Source organism: Pocillopora verrucosa, chromosome 4 (assembly GCF_036669915.1).
Source record: "Pocillopora verrucosa isolate sample1 chromosome 4, ASM3666991v2, whole genome shotgun sequence".
Lineage (NCBI taxonomy): Eukaryota > Metazoa > Cnidaria > Anthozoa > Scleractinia > Pocilloporidae > Pocillopora > Pocillopora verrucosa.
In genome coordinates, this window is record NC_089315.1 from 8,477,701 (window position 1) to 8,495,474 (window position 17,774).

Genomic DNA, 17,774 nt, shown 5'->3' on the forward strand with positions numbered 1-17,774 from the left:
TAAGAGACGAAGAGGTTTGGAAAGTAGCCATTGCCTGAATATATTTAAGACCTTCATTTGGAGCAGCAACCGAAAAAAAGATAAAAAAACAAACTCGCCTTTACTCTGCGCGAAAAAATTGCTCGTATATTTGTTCTTCGACATTATCTGTTCCTCGAAGCTCACAGAAAAATTGTTTGCATCTTCAAACAAGTAATGTCTGCGGGAAAACAACAGTGCATATTTTCGCGCCAAATAGAGGTTATTGTTTATTTAGCCTCTCATAGGGAGTTAAGGTCACCTGTGATGTGGTTTACAGCCTACGGCATGTACTAAAATTAAGAATACTGGGACACAGTAAGAGAGGAACGCTGGAATAACGGAACATCAGAACACACCGGAACACGCCAGAACATCGGAACACACCCTAACACGCCAGAACATCGGAACACGCCGGAACACACCAAATGATACCTATTTGTAGCACAAAAAACAGAAACACAACCAGGGATCAAGTAATTGCAGTAGATCACAATTGCAAACGACATAGTTGTGTCTGTGACCTTTGAGACAGCAACAGAACAGTGGAGATCGGTTTGTTCAAATCTCTGTTTGCCCGCGGGAAAGCAAATTGTCCGTTCGTATGACATCATCAAGAGTCCGACATAACACTCTTTCTTTAGCGTCTGCTTACAGGAATAATTTCCACAAGCAGATGGTTCAACTAACAAGAGTGTCCAAGAGAGAGAGTTGACTGTATTTTAATGTTGGGAGCTTTAACGCACCCCCTCAGTCCAGCCCCTTATTTCCTCCAAAGCAGGGGTAAAAGTCGTCTTTTCGTCGAAGCCTTCGAAAAAGAGAATTAATCAAACTTCGTCTTATAGATTGATTCTTGATATTTTGTTCGAGATCAGGTTTATTACTGCCAAATTTACATTGAGCCAGGTAATTAATATGAATAAACCTGCTTTTATTTCCAGAAACGCTCAAGCATACAGACTCACACACCGTTCGCGGTAGACCCACTCCAAAAGATGGCTTGTGTAATGAGCGTATATTTCGAAACGGGTTGTTCCGCGAACTCAAAATAGCAAAAGAATCAAATGATTTAGCGAAGGTCTCACTAGAATCTATAAAAGCGGGAATCTTTAAAACGGGGAATCTTTAAAAGCGGGGAATCTTTAAAAGCGGGAATCTTTAAAACGGAAAATCTTTAAAAGCGGGAATCTTTAAAACGGAAAATCTTTAAAAGCGGGAATCTTTAAAACGGAAAATCTTTAAAAGCGGGAATCTTTAAAACGGGGAATCTCTAAAAGCGGGAATCTTCAAAATGGGGAATATTTGAAAGCGGGAATCTTTAAAAACGTAATCATTTTTTCGGCAGATGGCAGTGTCACTCGATTATCATTTCTTTTATCAGTCTGAGAGATAAGTCAGTTATCAGCCCTGTAAGCAATCATGACTGAATACTCTGATCTACATCGTTTTCCGGTATTATCTTCAGGATTCAAAATAACAGCCGGCTGCCGTTTTAAAAGCTTTCTGGAAACGTAAACAAGTAAAAAGTTTCGAAATTTCAAACATGCTACAGGGAGTATTTTTGTTTACAGTATTCAGCTTTTACGTATTTGTTCAAGCATGAAACATGCAAGTTTGTGTCCATACCGTCAATTTACCGTGTTCATGTTTCTGCACGTACATACTACTTTTAATCAATATTTATTTTCCACCAAATCCTGTCTAATGTCGTTTGTATAGCCTTCTCACGCGTTCAAATTAAAGTCGGTGCTTGAAAGAACGGATTTTCCATAACTGTAAATGATGAAGCGCGACAGTTTGTCTAGACAAAGTTGAATATTTCACGCTTGAACAAACACCGAAAAATTGACCCGTTTTGACTACACTTTGTTGGAGAGGGACTGAGGTGCTCATCAAAGCTTTTAGAGGTTAAAAAGGGCGGGTTTAGTACCTCTTGGGCTGTTCAGCCTCAAAAGGTCCACAGCAGCAGAAGCCTCTGGGACACCTGTCAGGGTATTGCACCAAAAATATGTGACAGTGTGTTGTTGTAGAATTGGTGCCTCTCAGGGGTGAAAAAATTTTACACCACGCCCATAAACTAGGACCATGGTACCTCTGTATTTCTTTTAGAACCACTGCGCACCGTGAGTGGTCAACACTTGTAACAGCGCGTCTACCTGTAGCCCGACTTACGATCTTAGATCGTCTTGTCTTCTATACAACTGGGCCATGATTGGAAGGAAGGAAAGAAGGAAATCTTGGTTGAAATTGAAGAGATCTAGCTCGCCTAGAACTTACTGATTTTTTTTATAGTTTTCGGAGAAAAGAGTGAATGAGGCGAGATCACATTAAAAGGGTTCCTCCCTATACGACAGAAGAAAATATACGCCGACGAAAATCGAACGCTGCCAGCAGAGGTTGACTTTGTTTAATTTAAAACCAGTACAGTTTAATCACCAGTTTCTGTACTTACCTGCATTCTACGCTAAAACTTTAGCGATCCTGTCAGTGATCCTTTAGGCTTTAGTAGGAAATAATAAAATTTAGCCGCGACGTGCAGATGCGGCTTAGCTCGCGCTAACGAAGTCTAAACAGAGCGAGTGGCAAAAGCAGAATATTTCACACCGGTAATTGATGTAGCAACAAAACACGGAAAACCATTGACAGCTGACACAAAAAATAATTTCCATGTCGTGAAACTTAATTGTCAATCAAAGGCAAAGGCGTCAGTCAGAGCATGGACCCGGCTTTGCTCAGTCTCTGTTAAAAGACTTTCACATGTTTACTATATAAGCGCGATTAGTGAGCCAAACTTATGGAAAATTTGAACGGTTTTAATATATTCTTAAAAATTAGCCTCTAATCTCTTCTTGTTGTCCCTCTTGCAAAAAAAATCTCATTTAAGTTTTTCCGTATGTGATATTTCACGTGGAAAATAAAAGAAGAGGAAGAAGTTAAAAAAAACGAACAAACAAAAAATAATTATTAAGGTCCCTTTTTGAGGGACAGCGGGTGGGAGAAGGGTAGATTCGCCGGCTAGATCTCAGGTCCTAAATGAATACAAAAAACCGCGTAAGGAGTCCCTTTCTCGAAAACACGATGACTTTCCGGGTCCGAAGCTATATCTTAATACCCATTTCCACTCATCGAATAGGTTACGGTGCGTTTTTCAGTAGTAGATCACAAATGACGTCAAAACGGGGGGGGGGGGGCGTAGGGGGAGTGCGTTGCGTGACATCCTTATGAACGGCCACGAAGACCTTTCGTCCCATGTAAGGTAATCCAGGACAATATTAGATTCTGGATTCTACGCCGTGGATTCCGGATTCCAGGTGCTGGATTCCGGATTCTACCCCAGCAGATTCCGGATTCCAAAACGCAAAAGATTCCAGATTTTAGTTTCTGGTTTGCTCCTAATTTTCGCATTTCGTTTTCTAAGAATGGCTTCAATGACGGATTTAGTTATTGAAGGACATGTTTGTGAATGCATGTTTGTCTATTCATATTTCCATAACAACATTTGATAATTACAAGAAATGTATTACAGCAAATTAAGGGATAAATTTTTCTTCTAGGAATACCTGTTGAGACTGTCCGTCTCTTAAGTCCAATGTCCATTCATTCCTCATCTTTTAAGCAAATCTGAAGAGGCGAAGCCATATTCTTTCATTCAGGTTCCTCGAGGTTCTTCAAGTGATTTAACGGTATCAAAAGAACTAATAGTTCAAATTATTGCCTATCATTTCTAATTTGTAAATAACTGTTGGACTAAAAAGTTGTTTTAGCACAGCATAACATTGTTCCGACTGGGAAAAGGTGGCCAATTTTTGTTATCCAAAATTGACTTATGGAGAATTGTCAACAAAACAGCTCGAAAATATTTCCCTATCATCTCAAATTACTTTTTTAACTTTCCTTTCAAACAAAAACCATAGTATTGACGAAAAATTGAAATTGAAATATAATTTTAATAACACCCCGTGTATTTCGCAACTAAATCGCAGACTATGACTAAGAAAGGCTTGTTTTCCTATATGTAATTGGCGATGATGTTCGACGTTATGAGATTGCGCACAAAACGGTGTTCAACCCACTCAAGTATACTTAAACCTTTGCAAAATCTCAAAAGATCTGCATTTACACGGTAATTTCCATGAATAAGAGATTCTCTTTTCTTTACTTCTTTGTTCTTGATAAGGTTAGCCAAGTCAAGTCACATTACTTCGGCTATGAATTCTCCAGAGCAATGATTCTAAAGGTTTAAGGTGGCCCGCCGATATTTTCCTGTTTTACCCTAAAATCTGGTTATATCGTATTTTATTTGCACTGAGATATGATGCCTTATGAAATCTTAACTTTTGTCACTCCTAATGCCAAATATCAAAGAGAGCGGTTTACGTTTAAATGCCGAAATTTTGACTTAGAAATAGACCTCTCCGCCTTCATTAATATTCATATATATATTAATTCAAAGTTTATCGTACTTGGAAACGTTTGGTACGTCGCCATGTTGGAATCCAAGCAAATCCGGTAGGATTTGAATGCTGTTGTTATGTAAACAATCTACTTAGTCGTTCTAAATTTACACACCCATCGACCACGTGAGTGGCCTGCACTCTACAGTGGTTGCATCGGTCATGATAAAACGCAGACTGTAGACCATGCGGACTGTGCAGACCGTGCGGACCGTGCACACCGTGCAGACCGTGCAACTTTTTCGTTTGCTTTTCTTAAAACTGTGATTTACATATAACTAAAGTGTGTACACCGTTTTCTTACTCTTTTGGTAGCATTGGAACTGTTTCCAATTTTTGGACACCACATGAGGAAATTTTACTCTCTCGCGTTGGTAAGACAAAATCGCGGGGTCAAGTTTCTCGAGCTCATGCAGATTAGCCCCACGCGGCAAGATGTGATTTGTGTGGACCGTGACGCTGACTTAAAGGTAAGAAATGTGTTGTGTGAACGATGCAAATGATTACCTGGATTTTCACAAGACAGCCCAAAGAAATTTACAGTAAAGAAAGTGCTGCAAGCTAAAATCGAACTTTAGTAGGAAGGGTTTTGAATCGGAGTGGAAGACTGATCGATAGTTACTGAGTAAGGAACTTTGGCCATGTCAGTATTGAAGTCGATTGAGTGATAGGTCATTAATGAATTTGTCTGGCTGTAACAGTCGAAATTCTCCAGCGAACAAAGCGCGCTCTTCACGGTCTGCAGTCTGCATCTTAGCATGACTGTGCATACATGGATGCGCTTGAAAGCTGTTTATACGATTTTAAATGGATTCTGAATTCATTCTTTAGCGGGATTCTGGATTCCAATGCCCAATATTCCGGATTCCACGAGCAAAAATATCCTGGATTCTGGAATCCGGATTAACTTACATGGGGCGAGACCTTGATAGTAACCGCAAGGTATTCTGGTTAGTATAGATGTGCAAGGATGCAAGAAACCTAAAAAAACATGTCTTCTTTGGTTAGGCAACTTTTTAGGGCACCCCTCATCATACGATGTGGACTATTAAGCCCGATGTCGACGTCAGTCGAAGCTGCAAATACCTCAGCTTCCGGATTTCTTGTCCAGAAACTCGAGAAGAAAGCAGAAGGTGGTATGCTACATGTAACGTGGAATAACAACTCTATGAATCGCTATCCTTTTGCGTACCTCCGCGATAACTGCCAATGCTCGGAGTGCTTCCACGAATCAGCCTACCAGCGATCATTTGACACTGTGGGCAAGTTAGATCTAAAAATTTTACCAGAGAACTACGACGTGAGGTTAGATGGGAAGGAGATAGTCATTGCGTGGCCCGACGGACACGTTAGTGTGTTTGACTCAGACTGGCTGCACTCTCGTCGACTGGTCGACGCGAAGGATGATCCAAGCAGCGTAATGCTCCCTTATCTTAATAAGGAGGGGGTAGAGTTTTGGAATGCTGAAACACTGCAGGGAAAAGTTCCTAAGCTTGATTTTAAGGATCTCATGGAGGATGATGGCGCACTTTTTGATTGGCTCAAAATCTTACACAGTGTAGGAATTGCTTTGGTGGTTAACACCCCTCTGGAGGTGGAACAAGCAGAAAAACTCCGTGATAGGGTTGGATATTTTAAGACAACTCACTATGGGTATGTAAATATTATTATATTTCATTCTTTTCCTGCAGTAGGTTACATGTAACTATGCTGCAATAGGTCTCTAACTAGTTACGTGGCTTCCTTAACCCAAGAAAGAGAAGGCTCTTTCTATCCTGTTTTGGAGGTAGTATGGTGTAACATTTAGCGTCTTGGACTCATTAAAGCAACCTTTGGGGGAGGAGGGGGGTTCTGGGGATGAGCGGATAACCTGCAATGATCCAGTATCCCATACACTGGGAGTAGCAGAGTCTCAATGTTTCTTGAGATGAATTTGAGAGAAATGTAGAGGTTTGATGAAATGCTGTGTTACTTGAGGATAATATTTCAGTTGATAGTGGTTTGATTGATCCTGCACTGTATGATTTTCATTGTATCACTAGTGGTTCTATTTTTTCCACTAAACTATGTAATTGAGGTTTTAAGTGCTTCTATTAAGTAATAAGTCCTTGTCCTTGGTTTAGGAAGAGAAAATTTTTGTGTTATTCTTGTAGGAATGGATAAATGAGACAGCAGAATCCTTTCATTCATTATGTGCACCACATCTCATGGAAATTTATTTTCAGAGCATAGACCCTTTTGCCTAGTTGTGTGTGATATGCATATGATTGAAAAAAGATAGCCCTCTAACTTTTTTGATTCATTTACTGTGACCAATCCTGTTTAGATCACTTGTTTTTGTTGTTAAAAAAATTCATAACTCTTGTTAGCTGTTGAGGAGGGTTAATTCTGTAGAAATCAAGAACCTTTTTCCTTTTTGACTTGCAGGCATTATTTTGATGTGAAAGCAAAATATGAAGCAAATAACTTGGCATATACTTCAAACTTTTTGCCACTGCATACTGACCTGCCTTACTATGACTATATACCAGGGGTAAGTGTACTCAGTTTCTTCAGGAAGGTCTGGAGCCTCGGGAACCCTTAGATTATATCTGTTTTAACTACTGGTACATTAATTTTAGTCCAAATAGCAAGTTCCTTTATTAATGGAAAGAAATGTGATGTGGTTAGTTTGTGGGTTGTGGCAAGAATTGGCTGTGAGATAAGTTTGAGGATAGGGAAGTGCAGCCTGATCTGAAAGAGGGACTTTGGAGATGGGGCAAAGCTAATGATCATTTGTTACTCAATCCTCTTTGCTACTATTGACATGTTAGACTGCATTTAAGTCCTTTCATCCTGTTTAATGTTTTTCTGGCATTTGGCCTTGGCCCTACCATGTGGAGATCTATGGCCTCAGCTCTTTCTTGACAGCTTTCTGCCATGTTGTTTCTTTTCCCTGAGGGTGTTCATTAAATCTACCAGGATTTTTCCTTTCCTATTTTCCTTTCTTTTCTTTCTGCAACTGTTGGTTAGCTATAGTTAGTTTGCTCTGATCAAGTTTGCAGAAGTGGGAAGTGGGAGGGGAGGTTCTCCTATACATGGGTTGTGCTGAGATATCACTCAGACAAAAACTATGCAATGAAATTGTAAAATGATATTGTCTATGTGTCCCATGGGAAGTGACTTTGTTTTTGTCTTTTTGTTTATAATGTGTGGAAGAGGGTTCCCATTTTTGCTGGATTTGTCTGAAAGCTCCAGACCATTACTTTTTTTAGTAGGTCCTCTGGGAGGCACGGTGGCCTCATGGTTAGTGCGCTCGACTCCGGATCGGGTGGTCTGGTTTCGAGCCCTGGCCGGGGTCATTGTGTTGTGTTCTTAGGCAAGTCACTTTACTCTCACAGTGCTTCTCTTCACCCAGGTGTACAAATGGGCACCAGCAAATGTGCTGGGGGTAACCCTGCAATGGACTAACATCCCATTCAGGGGGGAGTAGCAATACTCCTAGCTGCTTCATGCTAAGAAAACCGGAGTTAAGCACCGGCCCCATGGGCCACTTGGGCCCATATAAAGGCTTTACTTACTTTTACTTTTAGGGCCAAAGTGCTGGTTGCTGTTAGGGTCACATGTCCAAGTCATGTGACCTGACCTCCTCAGACCTTTTTCATCTGACACAGGTCTAAAATATCTAATTCAAGGCTATTACACCCCAGCTGTTGTAGATTTAAGAGCAAGAACCCCTCTATTCGAGTCCTAACAGACTCTGCTTTTTCTTTTTTAGCACCTCTGACAGTAATCTTCTCTGTTTTAGGTTCAGATGTTGCACTGCATTGAACAAGCCACTGGTACAGGCGGAGCAAACCAGTTTGTGGATGGCTTCTTCGTTTCACAGGAGCTGCGAAATAAAGATCGCAAAAAGTTCGATATCCTGACAAAGACGCGAATCCAGTTTGTTGACATTGGAAAGGACATGTTTGGAGATTTTTACTACAAATTTGCTCGACACATGATTGAGTAAGTCAGTTATTACTCATGAACATTATTGTGGAGTTAAGTTCAATTGAATGTCCAAAGTAAATCCGGAAGCGTTTTTGATTTTCTCTTCTATTTTTTGTAATTGGTCTACGCAGTTAGAGCCACTTTCTCTCCCAGTCAGATGCAAAAGTGAAACAACTTGTGACTTGTTCCCTCGCGTTTGCTAACGCCTTTCTTATGATACAACCCGGCGGGATCTCAGTTGATTGAGCAAGGACATTTAAGTCGACTATGCAACGGTAGAGTTCATGGAGCGTTTTTCGAGTGAGTATCGCAAAACTAAACCCAAAATAAAACATCCATATTGCATAAAGAGCGGGAAAACGCGGACGACCAAGACGTGATTGGTGTTAGTTTTGCTTCTGTCTGGTTGGGAAAGTGGAGCGAATTTTCTGGACCAATCACAGAGCGAAGTAAAGCATAACTAAAAACAATCCCAGATTACTTTCAACACTCAAATGAAAATTGCCCTATGGCCAAGCGCTTTACCCGACAACATACAAGAACTGATTTTTCTTTCATGTCACCTTTTTGTCTCAGGTTGGACAAGAACGGCCAAATTGTGCGTTTTGCCTTCAGCAACCATGCGCGAGACTCTGTCGTGCTCAACTCCACCCCTGAGGAGACTGTTCAACTTTACGAAGCTTATCTTACTCTGGGCAAGATGTTAAGAGAACCGGCCAATCAAATAGAGCACAAAATGGTTCCCGGGGATATGATCACCTTCAACAACAGTCGCGTGTTGCATGGGAGATCGGCGTTTACTGTCCAAGGGGGACAAAGTCGGTTCCTTCGCGGCATCTACTTGGATTGGGATATTATGTATTCTCTCATGAGAGTGCTGGCGAAAAAGCTGAACATTCCGCTATCGTACTAAAGCATACTACATCTTCTTGGAGGTAAAACACACATGAATGGCCCTTGAAACATGATCGAGGTGAACAGAAAAAGGAAATAAACTCATTTCGATTATTTACGGGATTTTTAGGTAATAACTCATGTTTCGATATGAAATATTATTAGGAAATATTTCAACATACTTCGCTGAAGTCGACACACTGAATGCATGTGGCTTTTCGTGAATTTCGTACAAGAAATGTTAGTCGGACCGGAAGCTGTTTTTCCGTGTAGAGATGTAAAATTATATTTAGTCCTGGTTTGGTTTGTAATGGGGGTAGAATGCATCGTGTCATATATATAGCGGGATCAGAGGTTGTAAGAACTTATGCTTAGCCAGAACGTATCCGGTTTGATTGGCTTTAGAATGGGGTAGAATGCATTTTGATATAAATATGGCGAGTCAGAGCTAGAAGAAATGGTGCTGTACGAGGAATTTAATTTTAGTCCTGGTTTAATTTGGTTTATAATGGATTGAAGGCACCTGTAATGTGGTTTACAGCCTTCGGCATGTACTAAAATTAAGAATACTGGGACACAGTAAGAGAGGAATACTGGAATACCGGAACATCAGAACACACCGGAACACGCCAGAACATCGGAACACACCCGAACACGCCAGAACACACCAAATGATAGACACCTATTTGTAGCAAAAAAAACAGAATCACAACCGGGGATCAAGTAATTGCCGTAGATCACAATTGCAAACGACATAGTTATACAGTCATTTCTTCACTAACAGACACCCTCGTAATCGGGTAGTTTTTTCCATTCCCGTTTTTAAATCCGATTTATATATACTCAGTATTTATTTATTCCCGTAAGTGGACGGTAACTCGCAAGCGGATGCGGACACTTAAAGTGAAAATTGGATTTTTCTTTGTTTACGCTCTCTCGTTAGCGGACACCCATGGTAATTGATTCTTGGAAATAACATTTGTCTTGAATTTGAAAATCAAAAGTCCTTTTCTCTGCTATTTAAACGAATTACTCGCTTAGCTTACGATCTCTACTTTCCCTGCATACTATACATGAAGTAAAACTGATGGATCTTACATCCTTTCCGCTCTGAGACAGACCTTCAAGCGCGTTCGCGTACTTATTTCGAGCCTGCGTTCACAGACTACCAGTGGTCGCCCTATAACCGTAAGTACGTCATATACGGCGATCTGCAGCGGGTAACCATCGCTCTTGACTCTCGAAGCCATGAGGCAAAGTTTGGAAACTGGCGGTTCTTGGATCCCTCTCTTTATTCCTTTGTTAGGAATTTTTTCGATTTCTAGTGCACAAAATCATGTCGGTGAAGATTTAGACGCGAAAATCGCTTTTGATTTACCGGGACAACAGCCACCAATCTCGTTTGCGCAATCTACAACAGATCACCCAAGCACGGGATATATTGTCTATTGTCCTTGTATGGGTAAGTTTCCACTATCTTTTGTTTTGTCTTTCACATGAAACGTCTAGATTTAGGTGACATGGCTTTATGTTTTATAAAGCTCCCGTTTATTTTCCCGGATTATAACAATCCTTTAAAGTTGTTGTATTTTTCTTTGTACGACTTGTGATGAGATAAATGTATACAAAGGGGGTAAGTTTCTATTGAAACTGTGGTGCTGCGTTCGTGGGAGAGTGATAACAAGGAAGTTTGGTATTATTAAATGAGTTGATAACGTAAATTGGCCACCGTAAAGAGTTCGCTTGAAGCATCAGCTTTGAAACTCTTAACGGTGGTTAATTTACGTTAACAACTCAGTTGATAATACTTAATTACCTTGGTAATGAGACAAGCTAAGCAGAGTGAAGGAAAGTGTAGATAACGCGGTATCTTCGTCTCGTTTAGACACAGGGAAAGGTAAATAGGTGTTTGGCTGTGGACTACTGAGGTCAGTTTAGATGTTCTCCTTCTTTGGAAATATGATGCTAATATCTGTACAGCTCTAAAGGTTTAAACCTGGAGTTAAAATAATTATCAGACAGCACAGTGTAAGAAAATATGGGTCATGAATGACAGATTTGTTTGCAACACTAGCACTTTCACATAGAAAGTTTTGGTCAAAGACCCATTCTTTACTATCTTAAATACTCTTCGATTTAGCCTCTACTAAAGCACTCTCTGAAAGACCAAAGCTTTTTACATATCTGAAGAGCTTGTTACTCAGAGTCTGTAGTTCTTTTTTCATTTGTCTTGTGAATCACCCAAAGCCTTACATTAACCCTTTGACGCATAAGATTAAACAGCATCTAATTTCTCCTTACAATATCTCCTCTGAATCACACATTAAGGTCATGAGAATACAAGAAATGAACACCAACTAAACAAGCTCTTGATTGTTAAACAAGCTCTTCTTCTCAGCACCTCAGGAAATGTTTAGAGAACAGTATGGAGAATATGTATACTGATGTTAGGGTGTTGAGGAAGAAGGTCTTGATTGTTACAGTAATTCTCCTTGTCAGCACCTTAGGAAATGCATAGAGAACAGTATGGAGAATATGCATACTGATATTAGAATGTAAAGGGTTAAGCTTTTGGGAAATAAACTGGGATAAAAATATAACTGTGAAGATTCTCTGAAAAAGCTGAGTACCTTCTGTTGGGCATGAATGTAAACTGTAAGGTTGAGAAAATAAAGTTTGTTACATTGCTGTTTCTACTGAAGTGTAGCTTATTCTAAATTTATTGTGATGTTTCTCTATTTTTTCTTCTTTTTAGGCCGGTTTGGAAATCAAGCTGACCAGTTTTTAGGATCATTAGCATTTGCAAAAGGATTAAATCGCACCCTTGTGTTACCTCCATGGATAGTTTATCCAAGTTATAAAAGAGGTGACTCTGTGAGTTTAATTCTTTATTTACTTGGCTAGTTAAATTACAAGTATTCAATCTCCTAACTCCTTGTAAAATGAAAAATTTATGAATTTCTCTCTCTTGTCAATTCCATTAAGAACCCCTGACAACTGAGTAATCTTAAGGGCAAGTGAAAAGCAATAAGTGAAGATAATTTTTTCAAAGTTTTGGGAAGAAAATGTGGAGTGCTGGTTCTTGAAAAATCACAATAACATTGTTGAGTGCTTGAGATTTTCTTGATGTGTGGGCAACCTCCAAAAATTTACCAAAGCAAAAAAAAATTGAACTGTCAAATGAGTTATGAGGGGTTTCTTGAAGATGAATAATGTGTTTTGCAGATACATTTAAAGTAACATATCTTTGATCCTTTTCTTCAAAATGAATTAAGGATTGAATCAATAAAGCACAAGAAATAGTTCTCCTGTTTACCCTTTACATCACTTTATTCAAATAGTACTCCCTGCCCCTTTCCCCACAGGATCGAGTACCATTTGATGACTGGTTTCTTGTTAAGCCACTTGAAGCATACCACAGTGTTATAACAATGGAAAAATTCATGAAAGACATTGCTCCAACAATTTGGCCACCTGGAAAAAGAATAGGTTGGTATTTGATTATAGATGAGTTTTTTTTTTTAACATTTATTGCAAATCGCGAGGAATATATATTTACAGGGTTCTAAGCTCCAAATTTTTCAAAGGTCAACTATTAACCCTTAACTCCAAATGTTTGGTTTTTTAACTCTCCCTTCTAGCTGTAACACATCAAATTTCCTTTTAGATTAGTTAGGTGAACTTGGTTTTAGATCAAGGTAGCAACTTCTACCTGATAAATTCAAGTACTTGCTGGATAATATATGGATATCTTTGGGAGAAGTAAGATGTTAATCACCTCTTGGAGTTTGAGTGTTTCAGAGGGTCAAGTGCCCAATAAAGACATTTTATGTAGCAGCACTTGTTTTGTGCTGTGTAAAAAGCAAACAGTGTTCTTGTAATGAGAAAATTGATGGTGATGATTCTGTCTCAGGCTTCTGCTACTCATTCCGAGATGGTCAGAAGTGTGAGATGAAGCAGGGAAATCCCTTTGGACCTTTCTGGAATCACTTTCATATTGACTTTGATGATTATCAGGAACATTCTGGCTTGTTGTGGGACACAGAACAAGAATGGGCTAGAGTTGGATGGAACACAAGGTACATGTATCTCACCAAAATGTGTCATTGTACTTTGAAACTTAGTTCATTTCCTTTCCTTTTTTTTTCTGTTTTTAGCAAATACCACTATGATAATTATTAAGCTACATTTTGGAAAATTTCCAAACAATTGCCAAAAAAATAGGACAAAATATATTGCAAAAACTTTTTTTACTAATTGTAACCTGGCAAAGGATACAGTTTAAATCAATACAAATATTTATCCAATATCCTTCACAGTCAGGTGCATAAGAAAGTCAAATGGTTTTAACTACTTTAAGGGCTTAAATTTAATTTCATGGAGTGGTCTTGTTGACAAGAAAATATGCAAGCTATGAGAAATTGAAGTAAAAACAGGCAAACTACCAAAAATGTGGGAAAATGCTGGTTACTGAGTCATGATTCCTCTTACTGTTGAGTCTGATTGGTTGAGAGGATGGTCAAAGTTTTCTAGACAATGGTAGAACATGGTAAAGCAGACTGATTCTGGAACACTTTCTATACTTAATTAAAAATTGCTTCTTGAGTCATGAAAGGGTTATGATCGTTATTTGGGGGAAGTGTGAAGCAGGGTGTGCCCATTACTCTCCTTTCCAACTGTCCTGTCCAATTAGAAATTCTCTTTTCTACCTGTTAATTTATTTTTGATTCATTTTTTCTATCGTTTTTCAGATTTCCAGAGTCAGAGTTTCCAGTGCTAGCTCTGATGGGAGCACCAGGAGCTTTCCCTGTACATTCACAAAACAGATGGTTACAAAAGTTTGTCCAGTGGTCGACTATAGTTGAAAATACAGCCAAGGAGTTTATTTCTACTGTACTGAATAATGAACCTTTTGTTGGTATTCATTTACGAAATGGAATTGACTTTGTGAGTGAGACCAGACAGTAACGGTCCAGTTTAAAAATAAGACTACTTTATGCTATTTACAGGCCTTTTAGAGGAATTTTGTCAGTGTTCTATTGCATCAACGTTATTATCTGAGAAACTACGCACCAACCCTTCCTCTAACAAAACAACAGTCAACTGATAACGAGTTAGGGTTATTGTTAAGTTAGGGGAGGGTAAGTGTACAGTTTCCCAGATAATGACATTAATCCACACTATTTGTAGGCAGTCAAAGGAATTGTACGAGCCTGCAGAGCAAGTAAAATGTCAATTCCCATGTCTTTCCATTTATATTATTTATGGAATAGGAATTAATTAACTATCTAGGTCTGGGCTCATCTTTCAAACTGAAGCGCTAAAAAGATTATTTCGTACACTGTCATCATTTCCCGTATTACTTCTCTACAATGTACCACAATGTACGAACCCAATGAAGCTTTGAAACATTTTACACTTATGATCGTGGACCGTTACCAAAACTTTATCGTGCGAATCTTCTCTTTACTCAATGGAACTCGTTCCTTGTTAGATTATAGTAACCCATTCAGTTATACTCTGTTAGTGACGACTGATCCCACTTCCGTCCCCCCCTGGAAATCATGTAACCCTTCTCAAAATCCTCCGCCCCCTTTCTCCCCCCCCTTCCCAACCCCACCCTGGCTATAAGTAATGAATGATCCCCAAGTTTCCGTTTTCTACCTTAGTAACCACCATTATATTTTTGGTTCGTCTAAAATAGTTCTTAAATGTAATAAAATCATCTTTATGTTCAGGAAAGAGCTTGCGAACATGTTAAGGATGGAAGTACCTCCTCCTTCTTTGCCTCGCCTCAGTGTGTTCAACCTGGCTCCAAAGACAAGCTCACACATCAAATGTGCCTACCACTGAAGAGTGAAATCCTCAAAAAGACCAAAAAGGTGGTGAAGAAAGCTAAGGCAACAAGAGTGTTTGTGGCAACGGACAATGATCCAATGATTAGAGAGCTCACAGAAGCATTGAAGTCTTTAAAGGTAACAACTTGAACATTCTCGACAAAGTCGGGACGAAATATATTGAATCAATGGCAGATGAAGTGGCTTAGCAGAGAAGAAGGCTTCCTTTTTAGTTTGCAATGGTTTTTTGTTCATGGCTCTTTTTGATCGGCTTTCTAAAGTCAAGCCATCCTCTAAACCAATCAGATGCAAAGCTAACATCAATAACGGCTCGTTAGTTTCCTACGAATTCCTGTCGTAGTAAGGGGGGGGGGGGGGTGGGCTCACATCATGGCTATGAATCAAGTGAAAGGGAAAGGAATAGAAATAAGCATTGGAAGAATCTTACTATAGGTTATACATTGTCCTTTTACGAGCACGCCTCATTTATTATCATCCCTTCAAGATACCCGCTCCCTTTTGACCTTATGAAGGGAGCGGGAGAGCTCTAAAGATTTTTCGTTTTTGTCTGTGGTAGCCGTTACCAGTATTCAAACTCCTGAACCTGGCTGTTCATCCCAGCTGCTTTTATGTTAAAGTGTTTATCTCTGGGTTCTTCCAGGTTCTTTGCTCTTTAAAACCTGGGTCCATTCGAAATGTCAGCTGTAAACAGAGCTTTTCTTGATAATAATCTTCGAATGTGTTGTTGTGTTTGTCTTTTCAGGTGTCTGTACACAGAAGGGAACCTTCAGATGAAGTTAATGATCCGATACTGGACTTGGCAATCCTTACCATGTCGAATCACTTTATAGGCAATTGTGTGTCAAGCTTCACTTCGTTTGTGACTCGCTATCGTGAAGTCAATGATAAACCAACCTCATTTTGGGCTTTTAAAGATAAATAGCAAAACTAAGAAAAATCGCTTTTTTTTTTCGTTTCTGTATGAGGTTGGTTTTGAGATCAAAGAATTTTTACATCTTGACAGTGTTGAAATTACTGCTGCTGCCAGAGTCCTTCTTTTATTAGATTTCTCGATTGTCTATGAATTAACTGCAAATGGTGTTGTAAACTAATCTCGATATGCACAGCCTCTCAGTTTTTCGTGGCACATTGTAGTTTCAATTGTAACTTAGTATAGGATATTTATAGATAGGGAATATTACAGAAACAAATTTCATTTGAATAAAATTTCCTTTCCAGAAATCGTTTTTTTTCCCCCACGTTATCAGCCATACTCGAATTTGAATTTGCGCCCGTTTTCGTTCAGTTCCGTCTTACCTCGGACACTTTAAGGACTGTTCATACTTTTATCCGTCTTGGGCGGTTGCGTCCATTTTCACATGTCTTCGGGACGATTTGGGACACTTACGTTCATTTTCGATCGATTTAGTCTGATCTCATACTCTTACGAACGTCTACGGAGGGTTCCGTCCCTTTTCCGGCACATCCTGCTCGCTTCCGAATGGTCATGGTCCCATTGAAATGACTCCAATCGCTCTGTCGAGGGGTTAACGATCGAAACGTTGGCTTTAGAATCTCTAAACGGGGGAAAGGGTAAAAAACAGGGAAACCGGAAACTCATTTAGAAACTGCTGAAAAAAAAAAAAAAAGAAAAGAAAAAGAAAAAGAAAAGAAAAATCTAACCAACATTGCCTCCACTGCCTGGGGGAAAGGAAAGAGGAGACTCCAAGGAGAAATCCCTGAAATAATTTCTATCCATCACACCCATAATCAATTTAAAATGACACTAACCGATTCACGTGGAACCGAACACGGCAGGCTGAAGTATAATAGAATCGAATTATACAGAATTACCTACTCTCTTGCACTCGAAACCCGTCAGTCACGCAAAGGAGGTCACGTAAGACTTCCGCAAATAAATGATACAAACCACAACGCTTCCAAATAAAACAAACAAGCGAACAAAAGCACACAATATTTTTCAAAGGCAAGTATAATCGCGAATAGCATCATTAAATATGATGGCCATGACCTGCCTGGACCAGAAACGCAGAACGCCACGCAATCAAGTGTGACATCATGAATTTTATACATTTAATACATTATTCTACCCTCCCCCACCCCCAAATTACCGTTATTCCATGTGTCTCGTACCCAGATCGTAATTAATTGTTAGCATGTTATCTCTCCTTCGAAAGCGGTCGGGTCTAGAGTAAGCTGAAGTTTTACTTTATGATTTTTTACACAGTTTTACGTCATACAAATATTGCTTTGTACTTTATAGCGATCGAATATGGATCCAATCACACTCACAAATGTGTAGTTGACGTTTCTCCTTACATACCCACCTATCCCTCTATGTTTTTCGTTTTTTTTATTGTTTTGTTTTGAATTTTTTTTTCAGACTTTGTTTTGATTTGTTTTGGTTTAACATTCATTTCTTCCGTCCTAGTTTTCGCCGTATTAGAAACTCGCCGCCAAATCCCTTATTCAAGTACGCTGCTTTAATAGCTTTAAATTCATCTTCTCGTGATGTGGTATATGGCCGGCCGATGGTGACCTCATCGTTGCGGGAAAAATAATTCGGTTGATTAAT

General features: G+C 39.3%; 2 protein-coding genes across 3 annotated transcripts; both read left to right on the top strand.

Annotated features, from left to right (window-relative positions):
- The first annotated feature begins 3,313 nt into the window (after positions 1-3,313).
- Positions 3,314-9,826, top strand: LOC131785652 (gamma-butyrobetaine dioxygenase-like). Of its 2 annotated transcripts, XM_059102578.2 has the most exons (5): positions 3,314-4,942; positions 5,481-6,125; positions 6,900-7,005; positions 8,260-8,462; positions 9,024-9,826. In XM_059102578.2, the coding sequence occupies exons 2-5, from the start codon at positions 5,530-5,532 to the stop codon at positions 9,358-9,360; spliced, it is 1,242 nt and encodes a 413-aa protein (XP_058958561.1). In that variant the 5' UTR covers positions 3,314-4,942; positions 5,481-5,529; the 3' UTR covers positions 9,361-9,826. The 2 variants fall into 2 exon arrangements, with proteins under 2 accessions (XP_058958561.1, XP_058958559.1); XM_059102576.2 differs by lacking the exon at positions 3,314-4,942 and having other exon boundaries at positions 5,421-6,125.
- Positions 9,827-9,967: 141 nt separating this feature from the next.
- LOC131785654 (GDP-fucose protein O-fucosyltransferase 1) lies at positions 9,968-16,420 on the top strand. Its single transcript, XM_059102580.2, has 7 exons — positions 9,968-10,803; positions 12,097-12,215; positions 12,707-12,830; positions 13,255-13,420; positions 14,093-14,288; positions 15,080-15,316; positions 15,942-16,420. The coding sequence occupies exons 1-7, from the start codon at positions 10,590-10,592 to the stop codon at positions 16,119-16,121; spliced, it is 1,236 nt and encodes a 411-aa protein (XP_058958563.2). The 5' UTR covers positions 9,968-10,589; the 3' UTR covers positions 16,122-16,420.
- Positions 16,421-17,774: the final 1,354 nt, after the last annotated feature.